The 18,344-nt window shown below is 44.4% G+C and overlaps 1 protein-coding gene and 1 non-coding gene across 2 annotated transcripts in view; both read right to left on the bottom strand.

Moving 5' to 3' along the window:
* Nucleotides 1-766, bottom strand: part of Epas1 (endothelial PAS domain protein 1) — an 83,536-nt gene extending 82,770 nt beyond the window's left edge. Inside the window, exon 1 of the mRNA XM_047522981.1 lies at nt 395-766. Within this exon, the coding sequence (XP_047378937.1) occupies nt 395-420 (26 nt within the window). The 5' untranslated portion in view covers nt 421-766. The remainder of the gene's footprint in view (nt 1-394) is intronic.
* Nucleotides 767-17,514: 16,748 nt separating this feature from the next.
* Trnav-cac (transfer RNA valine (anticodon CAC)) lies at nt 17,515-17,587 on the bottom strand. Its single transcript has one exon. It is a non-coding gene; the product is annotated as a tRNA-Val (tRNA).
* Nucleotides 17,588-18,344: the final 757 nt, after the last annotated feature.

Raw genomic sequence — 18,344 nt, forward strand, 5'->3', positions numbered from 1 at the left:
GAGGCGTGGCTGCTGCCCCCACATGTAAGACTGGGGAAAATCGAAGGCATCAACCCAGAAGCAGTTCAACCAGCTGGCCGCGGTAGTTTGGTGCCCCGGGACCTGAGATTTGGTAGGCGCCGCGGGAGCACCCTCGACCTCCAGGGTCATCTTCCTGGGTCTCTTGGTCTCAGTGTACGCACGGATTCGCGATTCTTTCAGACCACAAAACTTCAGTATGAAACGAAGGTCCCCAAACCCGACACCTGCTCTCCAGCTCAAAACCCTCCAGGTCGATTCTCTGACCCGAAGACTTTCTGCACGCCTCTCCCAATCGCTCCCGGTAGCGCCAAACTCGCCGCAGTTCGGCCATTGCCTCTGCCCAGCTTCTACGCTGAATCTGACGCCCGCTTACCTTTTCTTCTCCTTGTCAGCTGTCATTGTGGCTATGGCTCTTCGAGACGTCGAGCACCTGGGCTTCCCGGTTGGAAGGGGCTGTAACCACTGCCTTCCCGGCGGTCCTCGTTCGCTTCCTGAGACCAGGGCGGGTATGAAAGGTCCTTGGTGCTCGCAGGTCCAAGCGTCCCGCACAGTCAGGTGGAAGTTTGCGGGCGTCTGGCTAGGTGCGGGGGAGGGGTGGAGAGAGGTGACAGGGAGGAACCTGCACGAGGAGGCGGAGTCAGCGAAAGGAGTGGGAGGAGGTTGTCAGACTCAAAAAGAGAGCAACGAGAAGAGAATCAAAGTTCCTTTTCCCCTTGAACAAGAGGCACTTTTCTGAGTTTAAAAAAAAAAAAAAAAAAAAAAAAAAAAAAAAAAGTGGCTCGATCGGAGGGAGTTGGTAGGAGTCTGGGACCAGGCGGGCGCGGCTGCTGAGATGACCATACAGTCTCAGGACACTGCCGAGGATTGTACGGCCGCCTCAGAAGAGCTGGGGCGGAGCGCAGCGGGCGCCGGAGCTGTGCAGCTGGCCGCTCCCGAATGTCGGGCTCCCGCAGCTGCCAGCCCACTTTAAAAACTCGGGTGGCCCGCGCGGGGGAGGGTGCAAGGGGCGCGAGCGCAGGGGGCGGGTGCGCGCTGGCAGGCCCCGCCCGCGCCGGCCGCGCGCCCGGGCTTCCCACTGCGTCCAGGCCAATGGGGAGTCGCGGCCGCAGCCTCTGCCCTGACCCGGGCCCGCCCCCTGCCCCCGCGCTTTGCTCGGCTTCCGCGGGCCAGCGCCGCCGCAGCTCAGTGGTTTTGCGAGTTGTTTTTGAGGTTCCCCCGGTGGCGGATAGCCTCCGGGCACTTCTCTCCGAGGAGGCAAGTTTGTGAGGGGCTGAGTGGCAGTAAGGAGCTCCGTGGAAGTGCTGCGACGGCGGGAGTGTGCCATGGTGCAGATGTCCTCGCCACCGCGCGGTGCCCTTGGGACGAGGACGGGACCTCGGGCTTTGGGGATCCCGCGCGCAACTGGACCTTGCAGCGCTCCCCCTTTGTGCTTCGCTTCCGCGTCCCTAGCCCAGCTGTGTGGCTCTTGCAGCGGGTGGGAATAATTTGAGGACCCCTGCCGTGGCGCTTCGTTGACTGGGCGATGCACACTTTTTGGTGGAACGCCGTTAACCTTGCCTTGTGAGAGGAGAGACAGGGAAATAGGTCTAAGAGAAACAACAGTGCAATTAAATGGAAGTAGGGCTTGCACCTACCCTATACTTCCTTCAGGTCGTTTGTGGGATTGTTCTGGGATGCGAGAGAGGAAGGCCTTCGGGCCATCTGGCCTGTGGCCCTTTTTCCTCAACATCCCCCGGCCGGCCCCATCGTCACGCAAGTTCCGATGAGTTCAGAATTGGTTTCCCAGAATGATCTTGGGGTGACAGCCGCATGTCCTCAAATCTCTGGATCGCAGATCTGCGTTCTAGTTCTCGGAAGATTCAATAAATCCTAGGAAGGTGAAAGCTACAGTGTTGGGAAATCGTGGATCTAAGGGCTCCCGTAGTCGCTGTATAGAGCGTAGGGATTTTCCACCTGCGCTTTGAATACTGCCTAGGATCTGTGCTGTGCGAACCTCTGCCCTGCACTTAGATTCTCCCCATTCCCTACCTATGTTGTGTGATCTAGCTGGGAAATCTCAGGAAGGAACAGGGGAGGCCCTTAATTTATGAAACCTGGAGAAGGGCCAAAGGGACTTATAGTAGTGAGTTGAAGAGAAAGCAAGGGCCCAAGAACTGGTACGCTCTGGGGCCCGAACCCTTGCTATACCTCTCCGTTCGGCCTCTGGCAACATTTTATTTTAGAATCATGTGCAGAAAGGATCTGGGGGAAACAGGTTTGTTTCAGCGCGTATTTTCCCCTTCCCCCCACGCGCCTTCTACACCGGAAGAGAACACTTTCAGGAGCCTTCAAAAGGCATCAGAAAGCAGAATGGAGAGGGTTGGGAGGCTACAGATAGTTTGGAAACCAGAAATATTTTCTCATTTTCCTACAGCTGCTGAGAACTAGGTATATAGACTTAGAAGTCAAAAAGCATGCCTAATGGTGAATTTGAAGATTGCACATTTTCTGGGATACTGGTGAGTGAATTCCTTCAGGGCTTCTCCAGCCTGCCAATCCTAGCAGACACGTTTATTTCTTTTAATGAGAATTTCAAGTTGGTAGACATATTTCTAATAGACTATAAACTTAACACTTGGAATGGGAGCCGCAGGGGACAAAAAGAAGCCAGCATCTTGGCACTTCCAGGTTATTCTGCACTGGAGACACTGAGTCCTGGACTGTGTTTGTCAGGTCCCAAAACAACACCTCCATCTCATATGGGACATTTCAGTAGGGTCGAGGTTATAAAATGAGCTTTTGCAATTATTTTTTTTTTAAGAGGAAAAGTAGGATTCAAGGTCCGCTTAGCATGTGTGAGGCCTGGGTTCAATCCCCAGCACAAAGAACAAACAAACAAACAACAAAACAAAAACCAGAAGAAGAAAGAGAAGAAAAGTAAAGGGTCACTCAAGAGCATACCAACCACATTAACATAGCTCCTTCTTCATGGCCAGCCTGTGAAATTGGGATTTTGCCCTATAAGTGAAAGGTCCCCAAGCTAAGATAAACAAGAAGACATTTTTTTTTTTTTGGTAGGAATTCTGTGAATAGCTTTGAAGGTCTGGGATTTTGGCAGTGTCTGACAGATTCACCAAAAGCCCTAGATAATTCCCCAAAGGATTAGACCCAGCCTTGATTAGAGTAGAGTTGAATGGCCAAATGACCTCTCAAGATTTCTTCCAGGATTCATTTAAACAACCTTTAGAAGAAGAAACAGAGGGTGAACCAGATGCAGACTTCCTTTAATTTTTAGAGCCCATGAAAAACTAAAAGAAAAGAGCTTTGAAAGATGATGGGGTAGAGGACCTGGAGTCCCACATTTGGAAGGGTGTCTCTAGAGACACTGATGTTAGGGCTACAGAGGGCAGCAAAGGGCACCAATAATCAAAGCTCCCAAGGTGCTTAAAAGGGGAGCAAATTGCTCATCTCCCTACCTGTCTTAACAACTCCCTACTGCACTGCTCTGGGACAAAAGCTGTGACCCCAAGAGAATTACCTGAAACTACTTGTTTTAACAAGGGACGAGAATGGATATTTAGTTCCCTCTCTTTGTAAAGTATTCTATTAGAAGGATGAACTAGAGAGAAGGAGTTAACTTACAAACAAGAGCAGGCACTTAGGATGCAACACTCAGGTGAAAGAAAGATGGTGTCAGTAGTCCTTATCAAAGAAATTGATCCAGGATGAGGTTGGAGATCAGGTTGGAATGGGTGGGATTTATCAGAAGAGGTTGGAATGCTGAGATATTTCATTAGTCCTTGCCAACTTTCAATACATTGTCACAGTGGGATCAAGAAGAGGCAAGAGAGGTCTTTGGAGTTCAAGATTGAAGGAGACACTCTCAGAGTCTTGCAAGTGCACTTGTCCCTGTCATATGCATACATTATCTTGTATACTACCCATATGACCCTCATCTGGCCATAGTTAATTTGGGGGTAGGGAGAGCAGAGATGGAAGAAAAGACCATCTGGCAGAGGCCGCAGCTCCTCATATTTTAAAGTCTTTTCTGAGTCACCTCTTCCTTCACCTGTTACTCCATTCAAACAAAACCAACCCCTTTTGTAATTTTACAAAATCTGATCCCACACTTTCTGACCCTGAACTCCAGGACCAGAAAACCATATTTTTGGGGCTGGGGAGATAGCTCAGTTGGTAAAGTGCTTGCCTTACAAGCACAGGGCCCTGGGTTCGATCCCCAGCACTGCAAAAAAACAAAACAAAACAAAACAAAACAAAAAAACCATACTTTCTGTGCTTGGCTTAGGCCAAAGCCATGAGATCATTTCACCCATAGAGGCTACATCTACTATTACACATTGTCACTTTGGGTTCCACAAATCCAGAATTCGTCATCTTTCAAAAGGAGTCCTGTGATTTTTATTGACAAAAGGCCAAAGTGTTTTCTACTGGAATGCCTAAGTGCTTATTGATAAGTATTCAGTTATAATTAACCCTGGCTTCTCCATCCCTCACACTTGGATTATCAAGGGGTTTAGAGAATAATGTTTTCCATTGCTAGGTCTAAGGATGAGGTTTTACCAATGAAAGGTCTTAAGTTTATAATTCATTCAACCAATAGTGCAGGGAGCCATTGATCCATGACCACCATTTCTGAGCTGCCTAGAGGAAAACATGAGGCATCAGTCTGTTAGAAGAGAGTGCTAGGGACTTCCCTTTCCCCCAGGAGGACACAGTCCAGTCGAACACACTGCATTTCCCAGGTTGTGAATTCAAATTTACTCATTTAAGGCTTCTGATATCAACAGGCATTTTTAAGTGGTAATGATTCCTTTGTCTTCCATGAATTACATTTAAATTGGCAAATACACATATAACTAAGTCTGGTTTTCTGGTCTTAAAAAATTTTTAAATATGAAAATTAAGAGCAAAATCACAGAGTCTAAACAATAGGCATGGCAAGAATTTGGTGGGGAGGGAGAGTGGAGCAAGTGAAAATTCCAGAGTCCCAGTCATGTCCACCTCTAGGACCCAGAGAAGTCTCACTTGGACTGACCAGGCTGCCAGGCTGGTGGGTGTGACTTCTGAGGTGATAAAATATCACCCATGTGAGAGGAATGGCTGATGGAAAGGACATGTTAGCCCCACCTTGGAAGAAGGCATGAGTAGAAAAGAGGGTACTCTGTCACTAAAAATAACGACATTGGCCTTCAGACTCTGCTCTGAAACTTGGATGACTAAGATTGGCACTGAGAGAGGGTCAGCAATATCTATCCCAGCCAGTGGAGTGGCTTTGGCCTATCGTAGGTATTATAAGGGAACTCTTCTGTCTCAGTTTCAAGTGAGGTCCCAAGACAATAGGTACTAACTACACCCACTTCCAAAATGCACAACACAAGAAAGTGCTTTCTTTTTTTTTTTTTTTTTTTTTTTGCGGTGCTGGGGATCGAACCCAGGGCCTTGTGCTTACAAGGCAAGCAATCTACCAACTGAGCTATCTCCCCAGCCCAAGAAAGTGCTTTCTGAAAATGGTTTTGCATGCTTCCTCTACCCAGTGTCCACCTCAGGAGAGGGCATGGAATGACTAGAAGTTGGTTCTAGGATAGAGTTATCAACTCATGAACAGCCCTTTCCTATACTATGGATGGAACCTTCTTACACTTCTCTCTAAGGTCAGTGCCTGGGGCTCACAGGAGACTGTGTAGAAAACCTGATTGATACTTGTCCCTGGCACTTGAGAGATGAAGGAGATCACCCCCACCTGGGTTAAAAGCCTGGCTTAAGTGGCCTATGGTGGCTGAATGGAGAGCTGCATCTGGAAGTTAACTTCCCATTGCCTCTATCATGCGATAGGACATGTGGCAAGTTAGAGTCCCCAGAATCTGACCCTGAGGGGCAAGATTAGCATATGGGAGGTTTGTTAGGTTGTGTTTTTGCGTTAGCACCTGGAGGAGATGGGGAGGAAGCAAAACTGGGCAGGGGAGAAGCAGAACTTCCAGGCAGCCTCAACAAAGTCCTCATCCAACCCCCAGGGAAATCTGAGGTTGGAATGGCTCTTCAGATTTGTCCCTGGGAGGGAGTGAAGGACTTTTTCTGCCCCTACATTGATCAGTCATTGGTGCTGACTAACTTGAGGGAAGGGTGTGACCTTGGGTGACAGCATCTGGGGGGATATGTCCTTCATTCCTGAGGGGAGATATGAGCAGTAATTTCAAAGTTCAATGTGGTGCATGACATCCAGGGACCAGATGTGGAATCTACAAGAAGAATAACCACCTGGGGCCTTTAAAGGGGTCCTATCCACGTGAATGTCTTCAAGGTCATCCCAGCAGAAAAAGGTAGAGGTACCACGGGAGGCACAAGTTGAGAGGGGATCATAAGTGGCAGCTGAAGGAGAGGCCCTTCTGGAGGGACTGCAAGAATCTCACAAAGATACCAAAGAAGAAAGCACCTGCTACAGCCAGATAAAATTGAAGAGAAAGTGTACCTGTGCTAAGAAAGAAAGGTACATACTACAGTGACACAGCCACATCATTGTTTATAGCAGCTCAATTCACAATAGCTAAAATATGGAACCAAACTAGATGCCCTTCAACAGATGAATGGGTAAAGAAAATGTCATATATATATATATATATATATATATATATATATATATATATGATGGAATATTACTCAGCTTTAAAGAAGAATGAAATTATAGCATTTGCTAGTAAATGGATGAAGTTAGATAATACTATGCTAAGGGAAATAAGCCAAACCCAAAAAACCAAAGACCAAATGTTTTGTCTGATATGCAGATGCTTATTCCCAATAAGTGGGAGGATAGGGAAGAATAGAGTTACTTTATATTAGGTAGAGGGGAGCGAAGGAAGGGAAAGGGGTATGGGGAAGGAATGATAGTAGAGTGAAACAGACATTATTACCTCGTGTACATGTATGATTACATGACCAATGTGATCCCACAATATGTATAATCAGAAAAAGGAGAGATTACACTTCATTTATATATGATGTATCAAAACATATAAATGCATTCTACTGTCATGTACAACAAATTAGAACAAATAAAAAAATGAAATAAAAAAGAAAGATGAGAGAGAGAAAGAGAATGGAGAAAGGAAGAGAAAGACATTTTCTACCCATTATTTTCTCTCCCTTACCCCAGGGCACCCAGGCAGGCTAACAGTGGGGCAGGGGTAGAGTTGCTAGGTGGAGAAGTATCTTGGCAGCCTTGACACCTAGGAGGGCAGTTGGCATACAATGCGTTATTATACACAAATAATAAATATTATTTATTAAAATAATAATATTATTTTAATAAATAAAAATAATAACATTATTTTAATAAATAAAATATTATTAAAATATTAGCTCCTTTATGATTTCCAGTGACTATGTAAGGGGCTTTTATATTTGCATCACTCTGGGGACTAAAACTGGGTCCTTTGGAGGTGCTGGAGTTGGAGGGGAGAGATACAAGGGAACATCTGAAGCATATGTGGGCATGCCCCCCAGTGCACTGGCACCTACAGGCACATGCATACTCATATCCTTCCCAGGCGCCAAGCCAAGAAAGAGGTTCCCAGGCAAACCTCATTGTAAGCTTTGCATTTCTCTTGAATGCTTACCTGTCTTGGCCCTTTGAAGAAAACCAGGGATGCAAGGCTGAGAATGTGCCTGTAAATACTTAATATTTTAAACTTCAGGATTTTCCCTTGGTCTCCAGATGAATCTGGGGTGGCAAGGTTAGCAGCGCAGTGTGCTCAATGATTACCCCAGGTCTAGGGGTGTAGCTCAGTGGTAGAGTGCTTGCCTAGTACATGCAAGACCCTGGGTTCCGTCCCTAGCACCCAAAACAAAACAAAAAAGAAGCACCAAAGTGGAAGGAAGATGAGACACAGACATATTCTAAAACCTTTAGATAGTGGGTCCTGACTTGCCCTATCTTAATTGTTAATTTTATATCATAGCACATTAACTCCTCTAATTATTTCTATCATAGGCTAAATTAAAATGGGTTCTGATCAAATGGTAAATTATAGAGGAGAAATGCCTTTGTGCCTAAAAACACGCTAGTGGTAAAGCTCTAAGTAGATGACTCTAAGACAGAGCCCAGAGTTCATTACATATCAGAGTATTACAGACAGAAGCTCAGATGCCGAGTTTTAAAAAAAAAATTCAGGTCATAATTACAAGCTAGGAAAAAAAAAACACAGAAAATTCCAAACTAAATTTATCTGTTAAGAGTAGACAGCTCATTTAAAAAGTAATAAAATGATAGTGTTGACACAATGCACCTTCTGAATTCTCCTTCCAATTCCTTTGCACTTGGACTACATCCCCTTTGACTACATGCATTAAAATCTTTAATTCATCTTATGCTTTCATTCTTCTATTCTTCAACATTTACTGAGTGTTCAGCCTATACTCATTGATGTGGTCGAAACCTGGCTTAGAAAGGTAAGTGACACATAGCCCTGCTCTCTGAAGCTCACAGCCCACCGTTGGGAGACAGGCTTCTATACAGATACAATACTATAACTCAGAAGTTCAAATCCTGTTTTTCTGGGAACTCAGGATGGGAAATGACTCTGCCTGGGAACAGGAGAGGGAGGGAGGAGATATTAGGGAAGGCTTCTAGAAAAGGTGACATTGCAGTTGGATCTTGAAGGGTGACCAGGAGTTTTCTAGTTGAAGAAAGGGAGGAAGAGCATTCTGGGCCAAGAGTAGGAACTGAGTCTTTTCTTTTAGGTCTCAAAACCATGGGCAACACATACAGAGGCAACTCAAACCTTTCTCAGAGTTAGTTACTATTGTCCATCTTAGATTTTCAACTCTTGCTGGTTTGTGCAGTGGTTAGAACACCTGAGCCCGTTGCCACAGCATGTCCTAAGGATGGTGGTCACACCTGTGTAGGATACAAATGGGATTCGCCCTCATCTTTTTTTTTTCGGTCTGACATTTCAGCTTTCCCACCTTGAGTTTGTTATCAATAATTAAGTGGCTGTCATGATGGCAGTGTCACCAAGGTGCAACAATGAGCATGCTCTGCAAACTCTAGCAGATTCTGTGATTGGAAGAAAGATGGCCTTGACCTGTGCAGCCCTTGACTCAGTTTACCAGGAACCCTCCTCTAGTCCTTTGCAAGAAAGTTTTATCTTCTATTTCAGCACATTTTTTGAAAACAAACCAAAGTTTTTTTAAACCAAAATTTTTCACAGTAAACATTAGCATCAGAGTAAAATTCCTATGAGTTCCAGACTCTCCTAGCACAGACTCCTCTCTGAGTAAAGAGCCATTTATTGCTATCTTGAAGATGGAGGGAATATTGGTTGGTATGTGCGGCCCTAGAAATATAGGCAGGTGGCTGAGGTGACCATGGTGTCTTGGGGATGTTAAGTAGAGTCAAAGGCAAATCAAACTGTTTTCCACAGTCCAACTTGGGGATTATTTGTAGACACGGGCAGCAGGGGAGACTTCCCTAGAACTGGCCAGAGTGGACCTCAGTGGGAGTCCACTAAATTTCTCACGCTAGGCCATCGCCTTTTCCCCATTCTCTTTTTCTTCTCCACTCTTCCTTTCTCTTTCTCCATTCCGCACTCCCAGTGACTATCTTTTTGCTTTCCTCCAGAAGTTTCCAGTTAATTTAAAGGTTTCAGTGACCCAACTTTTCATAACCATGGAAATCACAGAGATAAGACCATTTCCATTGCTGTCTTTGTGTGAGAGACAGAATTCATGGGGCTCTGCCCTAAGGGTCTGGCTGGACTGTTGAAAACTAAAGGGAAAGATGTGCTGGGCATTAGGCTCCAAGTCAGCTTCAGTGGCCTGAAGTCCCTAAGGCCAGTAACAAAAAACTCAGCACTGAGCTGGGCCTTGAAGTGGCACTAGACTGGATGGGGGTTGAGGAATGCTAGAGGTATGGCAGAGAAGGTGCCAGGTGAAAAGATTTCACTTCCCATTTGTTCCTAAACTAATCTTTCTCACAAATTAAAGGAAGTCTTCCCACAAGGAGAAGTGGATGAGACCTGGAATGGGACAACTGGAAAGCCCAATACAAATATAAAGGCTTGAACTGAACTGAACTGGGTCTGTGTGGACTCAGGTGTGCCGGGCTGGGAAGGACCCAGGGCAGGAGACAGTTTAAACACTGTCCTTTTTTCCTTTGGGCCTAGAAGTCCATGCATAAGGGTGCTGCTGAGCACTGACTGGGGCAGAGTTTGGAGTCGAAAGCCTAGAGCCCAATTTCTGGTCTCCTCTTCTTAGGACTGGAACTCAGGTTCAAGTCTCCACCCATCTGACTGACATCTCCAAGTCCGGGCTTTCTCAGCTGCAAGGTGGGAATTGTCATCGTTTTACCCCCCCATAGACTTAGGGAAACGATTAAGTACAACACCTAACCAAATGTAATACAAATGTGATTATTAATGTCCGATCACTAATGTCACAGTGTTTCTTACACTAATGGGCTTTCAAAGGGACTGTGTGAGCAAGATAAAATAGTCTCAGAAGGAACTGAAAAAAGCAAACCCTAAATCTTGTACATTAAGGTAGTACAAGTACAGTACATTTTGAAAGTTTTTATTTTAAACCACTTCATATTAAAATTCAAAAGCATTTTCTAAGTTTTAGGAAAGACCCCTCTTACACTCTTTGTCACTGCTGCCTCAGCCTCCTTTTGGAGGGGAGGCCCGTTCTTGGCCTTCCCACCTGCTTGGGTAGGGCTGTCCCGTGATCTCTCTGCTCTTCCCTCTCAGCCCATGGGTGGGGGCACGGTAAGCCTCTGGTTATGCTTTTAAAATAATGTTGAGAGACAGGCAGGGAGGCTCAGCTGACAGGAAGGGCAGGTTTTTCTGCCCTCCCTTCTGCCTACCCCACACCCAGTCACCTTGTGACCCCAGAGGAACTGTCAGCCCAGCCCCACCATGAGGGGGCACTGCACTGAGCTGCCTCCCTCGCCAGTCCTTCCATAATAATCTGCTCTTCCCAGTGATTTTTCCCTTTTCTCCAATGACCTTCTCTCATATAGGAGAAAAACCCTTCTCCCAGTCCAATCATTGCCTCGAGGCCCTGAGCCACCAGGGTCACTCATCCAATCATCAGCTCTGGAGGAGAAGCGAACAGGAGCCGTGTGGTGTGTGCCTGGCTCACCAGGGCAAGCCTGGTATGCGGGCGCAGGCTCTGCGGGGCACGACCTGTGGCCCTGGGCTGGGCTTCTCCTGTGCTCAAGAAGGGTCCAGGCGCTGAGATCCAGGGCCCAGGATGGGAAGAAGTTCCCCTTGGTGGCAGCTGAGCCATGGCATGCCCCCCACCAGCTGTTGACTCTATTTCACTCCCAACCTCTGGTCAGCTCCTCCTCAGTGGCCATCACTGCCTCCCAACTGGACACAGACATGGCTGGGTCTTGCTCTTGGATTATTTGCAGGGATGCGTGCCTCTGGCCTGCCCCGCCAGACCTCTCCCACAGTCCTTTAATTCATATTTGCTGGCTAACTGATCACTTTGTCTTCGGATGGTGGAATAAGAAAGTAGCCTCAGAAATGGAACTTGTGTCCTCAGTCAACTCTGGCTTGAGAAGTTTCCAGGTTGTCTGGAGCTCTTTCCTTCATGGAAAGAGAGAGGTACAACAAATATTTTAGGACAGTAAACTGAAGACTGGGGAGCCCACACTCTTGGCATTAGACTGACCTAGACGGACTCCTAGTTCTGTAATTCAACTTATAACCTTGGACACATCCATTAAGTTCTCTTAGTATCAGTTTCTTTGTCTGTAAAATGGGGATGAAGTTATCACTTCAGAATGATGCTGTGAGGATCCAGTGAGTTTTAAAGCATATAATGCTTTTGACCCCGAATCACTTACTACTACCCAATGTGCACTTGCGGATAGTTATTATTGCTTTTTACTTTTCTTCCTTTTTTCTTTTTTATTTTTCAGTGCTAGGGATCAAACCCAGAGCTCCCAAACCAGGCGAGCCCTCTACCACTGAACTACATCCCCAGCCCAGTTTTTGGCTTCTTGCATTTTTGTTGCTCTTGTTTTGCTTTGTACATGTGTGTGATGAACCATTCAGATCAGGCCTGCAGGGATAGGGTTGGGCACAGGTGACATATTGCTGGAGGAACATTCAACCCTATGACCTCTCTTGATGTGCCACAGGCTTTATTTCTCAATCCCCTGACAACAGGAATAGTTGTCCCTCTGCAACCACAACACAATTAATACTTGAACATCTCCCCAGGGTTTTTTCTGAGCCCACACTCCCCTCCTTCTCCACTGCCTGGGCAAAGTGAGACAACTTGGGAGCAGGGCCAGGGTTGAAACAAGTCTCTGATCCTAGCTGTGGCTCTCCACGGTGGGGAGCCACAGGGAGGGATCCCAACTCACTCAGTGGGGCTGGTGGTGATCGGCAACAACCCATTAAAAGTTGTCCCTGGCCTGGGAACTGAGGGAAAGGATCTGACTGGCACTGGGTTTTCACTGTTGAGTTTGGCTTCATTAACCAAATTAGCTAACCAGTCACCATGTGAGTGATGTCTCAGAAGCCACAGTGTTCATAGAGAACATTAACTCAAACTATTTTCATACAGACCCCACTTAGTCAATTGAGTTTAACAAGTGTCCAGTACGCAGAGGAGGAGAGTAGATAAACACAACCTTTGCCTTTGTATAGCCCTTTGTTCTGTAAAAGCAACTTTTTAAACTTTCTGTCACGGATTCCCACCGTGTCTCTATGACATAAGTAGCATAGATATTCCTAATGGTAGCTTACAGCTAGATAACCTGCAGATAGATTAGACTAAGAGAGGAATCCAAGATCTCAAAGCTTACTGAGGGATCCAGGGTTCTTATCTATTAGTCCATTGTTTTCTTTTGTTTGGTTTGCTCTGGTCACTGTTACAGGCTCTTCTCTACAGAGTGTCCAGAGTTGTCAGAGTGGCTTGACCTCGAATGAGAACACGTCACTTCCTGGTGTACAGCCTCCATGCTGCCTTCATGCCCCCCATCTTCAGGCTTCCCCAGGCTGCCCCTCCCCCGCTTGCTTTTCTCAGCCTGTCTCCTCCTCCAGGTCTCCCCAGGCCTCAAGATGTCTGGTTCTTGCAGGCATCTATTGTTGACATGTTGTGTTTCCTATCTCTCACCAGTAGATCATCAGCTCCACGGGGTCAGGTACTTTGTTTTGTTCGAGTTCCATCCCTGGTACCTAGTATGGGACCTGGTACAGGGCTGGTAATCAATAAAGATTTTCTGAATGATCGGATATTGCGCTGCATTGATGAGAGAGAGAAAAAGTTCTGAAATTACACTGACCTGGACCAGATAGGAGGAAGAAGAGATTATTAGCAATGGGAAATAATATGCCTAACGTGGCCAAGCTCCATGGGCTCAGCCCATCCTCAGGCCAGCTCCATCCCACCCTAGAGCGCTAACAAACCAAATCCAGCAGCCACTCCAGAGCAGACTCCCACTCCAAACCAGGCCTCCATCTAGGCCTGGCTACTTCTCTAACTTTAACCCCACCCCTAATCATCACCTTAACTTGGTGCTCTAATCTCAATGGCAAATCCAAGCCCATAAGTACAGTCCCCTCTACCCAGGAACCATGAGTCTGATCTTCAGGATGACTGGGGATCAGCTGTTGAAGGGATTAAGAATGCTCAGGAAGGAGAGAAAGAACAAAGGGTTGGGGACTTCTTGTGCATCTTACCGTCATTGCCTCCAAGCTCAGTCCCACCCATTCTGCCACATCCTTGGCTCACTCAGACTGAGTTCCCTTAGTGGGAACAGACAGTGGGCTTCAGACTAATCAGATACTGAAGCCTAAAAAGGACCTTAGAGAACATCTAATTCCTTTCTGTATAATTATTAAATGCTGTCCTTTATTTTTATCTGTTTGATTCCTTTTTCTTATCTACTCTTTTCAATCAATCAAGTATAAATTAATATTCCATTTTACCTCCTCTATTTGATTTTTAGCTAAATTTTGGTTTTACCTGTTTGTTGAACAGGTTACAATGTGCATCCTTAATTTATCTTCCTGTGTCTTGAATTCACATATAAGAACTGAAACCCGCCTAGTTCCCTTTTACCACCCCATCCTTTGTTCAGATATGTTCAGATATGTTCCTAAATTTAAGCCCCACCCTTATTAGTATTGTTACTGCTTTGGGCAACTGTCTTTTAGAGGAATTAAAAACTGATAATGAAGTCCACTGTCATATATAATAATAATGCGCCAACAGAAAACCGAAGTTCAAGCAACTAAAAAGAAAAAGTAAGGAATGAAGGATGATTCTTTTAAAGCTACTTATATACATACTTACAGTTTCCTGTGTTCTTCATTCTTTTCTGTAGGTCAAGTTTCCCTTCAGCTTCCCAGTAGACATGGGCGCTGTAGCCTCTCTACCCTCCTATCCCTGCCTCCACAAATCTACAAGTTTCCATCCATTTCCCACGGTGCAGTGAACTGCCGAGATAAATTTTTAGGCATTTCCAAACTCCCTAAGGACAGATCCAGATGGAGCCATGAGACAGAGGAGAGAGTAAGTAATAAGGGACCTCTCTCTTCCTCCTTCCTATGCCATCTGCCCACCCCAGTCCCAAAGGGGACCTCTGTGACTCTGGAGTATAAGATTAGGCTGCTAGCTTTATTATTATTTTTTAGTCCCTTTCTTTCCTGAGGGAAAGAGAAGAGCATCAAGTCCTTTGGTGCTTAATATGATCCTCTTTTTTTGTCCCCAGGTGTTTATTAAGCCATCTGGGTGCAGGACTCTGTTAGGTGGACGTCAAGAGGCTGCAGGTGTGTCAAGGAACTCATACAGTAACTGGGAGACCCTGTGTACCCATTCTAAAGAAATTAGAAATCCAGTCTTCTCCCCCACCACTGCTTCTATTCCTATCAATCAGCAACTGGGACTGTAGGGTTGGAATAACCATAATCATGATTGGGTAAGAAAAGATGATCAAGGAAGTCCTTAGATTCTGGATTCTTCTGAAGATACTGCTTGGAACCCCTCCCATTCTTAAACATCAGTGCAAGAGTAACAAGGGACTCCCTCAAAGCCATGGGAATAAGTGGTGAGGACAAATCAGAGGGTGTACTGCTGCATGTGTGACAGATTTGGAGAGGATTGAGCAAATGGCTAGAGGCAGCCTTCAGAAGACTAATGAAGGAGCAAGGGAAGCAAAGCATACCCCTGAGCTTGGAGGCAATGATCAGGAAGATTCATGACTGTCCCCAGGCCAGGCCACTTTGGGGCTCTCTGGTTCCTTGCCCTTTATTCCTTCTTTTCCTCCATAGTGTCCCTAATCTTTCTAGCAGCTGATCTCCAGTCATCCTGAAGAACGCACTCCAGTTCCACCACAAGGCGTCTGTAGCCAGTGTTACTGTTCCGTCTCCTCATTCTATTTTCTCTTTACTGGTCAAGAGCTCTGTAGCCAGTCAGACCTGAATTCAAGGGCCAGCTAGACCACTTGCCAGATGGCTGACCTTAAATGATTCACTTCCCTCATTGAGTCATGGTTTCCTTACCTATAAAAATGGGGGAAATCTTTATTGGGAAAATTCTTCAAGAATGAATATAATAGGGAAAGGGCTAATATGCTTAAATATAAAGAGTTCATCCAAAACAACAAGAAATATGCTAAGATGAAACAATAAGTGGATGGGATTCATGAACGGATAATTCCAAAAGAAGAACTACAGGTAGTTAATAGCATTTCAAAATATGTTTAGAATCATTACTAGGAAAAATGAAAATTGAAAAAGTATCGGCTAGGGGTATAATTTACGAGCTAGGGCTGTAGCCTCATGTTTAGCAGGCTAAGGCCCTGGGTTTCAATCCCTGGTTCCAAAGAAAGGAAAAAAAATGGAAAAAAAAAAAGCACATTCACCTATGAAAAGCTACTGCAGTTTTCAATCTATAAAATCATATTGGCCAGGGTGTGGGAAGATGGATCTTAATCTCTCCTTAGTTCCTAGGAATGCATTTTGGAACTCATCTTGGCAATTTGTATCAAGAACTTTAACAGGGCTTATACACTTTGACCTAGTAAATTTCACTTCTAGAAATCTGACCTAATCAGAGATGAGGTCAAAGGTTAATATTCACAGATGTTCATCACAGAGTTACTAATAGGAAATTTTTAGAAACAAAAATCTAAATGGCCAAGTAAAAGAATGTTTAAATTATATTACACAGCTATGAAAAATATTTTCAAAGAAAATCAATGACATAATTTTATAATACAATGCTTACTGATAAGCATGAAATAACACTGTAAATAATATATAACCATAATTTTATGCAACTATATTATTATACTTATACATATGCCACTAGAAAAAAAAAACTGAAACATAAATACCCCCAAATATTAATAATGAAAATTTGAAAGGTAATAGACAATGCTATTTTCTTTTTTATATTTTCTGAACTTTTCATAATAAACATTATTTTTAAATTTTAAAAATAAAACTATTATTTAAAATCATTATTATACTGTTCGACCCAGTAACTCCTCTTAAAGATCTATCCTTAAAAAAATAATTAGAAAATCAGCAACATTGTACATATTGATATGGCACCATGTGCTATGGTAATATACATATAGATTGTCTAATATTTAAATCAAGGTAAACATATCTATTTCTTCAAACATTTATCATTTCTTTTTTTTTTTTTTTTTTTTTTTTTTTTTTTTTTTTGTGGTGCTGGGGATTGAACCCAGGGCCTTGTGCTTGCGAGGCAGGCACTCTACCAACTGAGCTATCTCCCCAGCCCAACATTTATCATTTCTTTGTGGTGAGGGCATTCAAAATAATTTCTACTATCTTTTTCCTTTTAATCTTTTTTTATCTTCTCTTTTATTTTATTGGTTCTGGGGATTGAACTCAGGGGCCCTTGACCGCTGAGCTACATCGCCACCCTGTTTTGTATTTTATTTAGAGACAGATTCTCACTGAGTTTCTTAGTGCCTCCCATTGCTAAGGTTGGCTTTGAACTCAAGATCTTCCTGTCTCAGCCTCCCTAACAGCTGGGATTACAGAGGTGAACTACTGTGCCTGGCTCCATTTAATCTTAACCTACAAGGAAACACCATCCCCTCCCCATCCAGCAGAGAAGCTGAGACCCAGGGTATAGAAGTCACGGCTGGTACCTGGGGAGGTCTGTGAGTGAACCCTGACATCTCACACCAGACTTTCCTGCCTCTTTTGTTTCTGAGAACTTGAATCATTTAGTCTGGGATGACTCTAGACAGCAGATTTTCAAATCATCTCTCCTTCCAAATATGTTTTATTTTAAAATCACATAAAAATAACCCAATTAAAAAAACCACAAAAGATGTTGGTATAAAGATGTTATTGAACCATTATTTATAATTTCAAAAGATAGAAAAACAAATGTCCCAAAGTTAGAGAACAGTTAAGAAACTAGTTGTCTCTCCACTAGGGCACTGGGAAGAGAGAAAGGGTGCTTTCTTAGAATTTTTATTTTATTTATTTTTTTGGGGGGTACTGGAGATTGAACCCAGGGCCTTGTGCTTGTGAGGCAAGCACTCTACCAACTGAGCTATATCCCCAGCCCCTCTTAGAATTTTTAATAACATGAAAATATTTTTTTTTGTTTTAAAGGTTACACAGATGATGTGATATCACATATTTAAAGTGATTTTCAAAACCTGAAACATATACACTTAAATACTAGCAATGGTTATATTGTGGTTATGAGATTATATGATTTTTATTTCCTTTTATATACTTTTATTTTTACAAACCATATCTATAATGAACACAATTAAAGAACACATTTTTAAAAAAAGGGAGAGAAAAAAGAAAAAATAACAATGGAGACAGGTTGTGAGAGGAAGTAAACTTCTGTGTTGGGTAGCAGAGCTCATGAAGTGATCTCACAAGATTGTCAGGAAGATTAGAGGACGTACCACATGTGGATGGACTAGCACAGTGTCTGGCATGTAACACAAGCTCAGTCAAGGCTGACTCGTTCCCCCCTCCCTCTTCTGTCCCCATGCCCACCTTTCTCATTCTGAACCCCGTATACCATTGAGAAACTGTCTTGCTCTCCTTCACTTGAGTATCTGTCTCCACAGTGTCTGTTGACCAGGAGACTGAGTTGGCTCCTTCCCAACATCTGTTCCTTCAGGGTAAGGCAGCCTTGCTGACCAGGGATAGGGAGATAGGAATAACGCCTGTTTTCCTCCACCCGACAACTCACACACAAACTTTCTTCTTCAAGATGACAGTTAGGAAGGTCAGGTTTGCATGGAGTGAAGAAGCCAGGGTGAATTCCCTTGTAAATGGTTCCTTTCTTTTCTTTCT

Source organism: Sciurus carolinensis, chromosome 13 (genome assembly GCF_902686445.1).
Source record: "Sciurus carolinensis chromosome 13, mSciCar1.2, whole genome shotgun sequence".
Taxonomy (NCBI): Eukaryota; Metazoa; Chordata; class Mammalia; order Rodentia; family Sciuridae; genus Sciurus; species Sciurus carolinensis.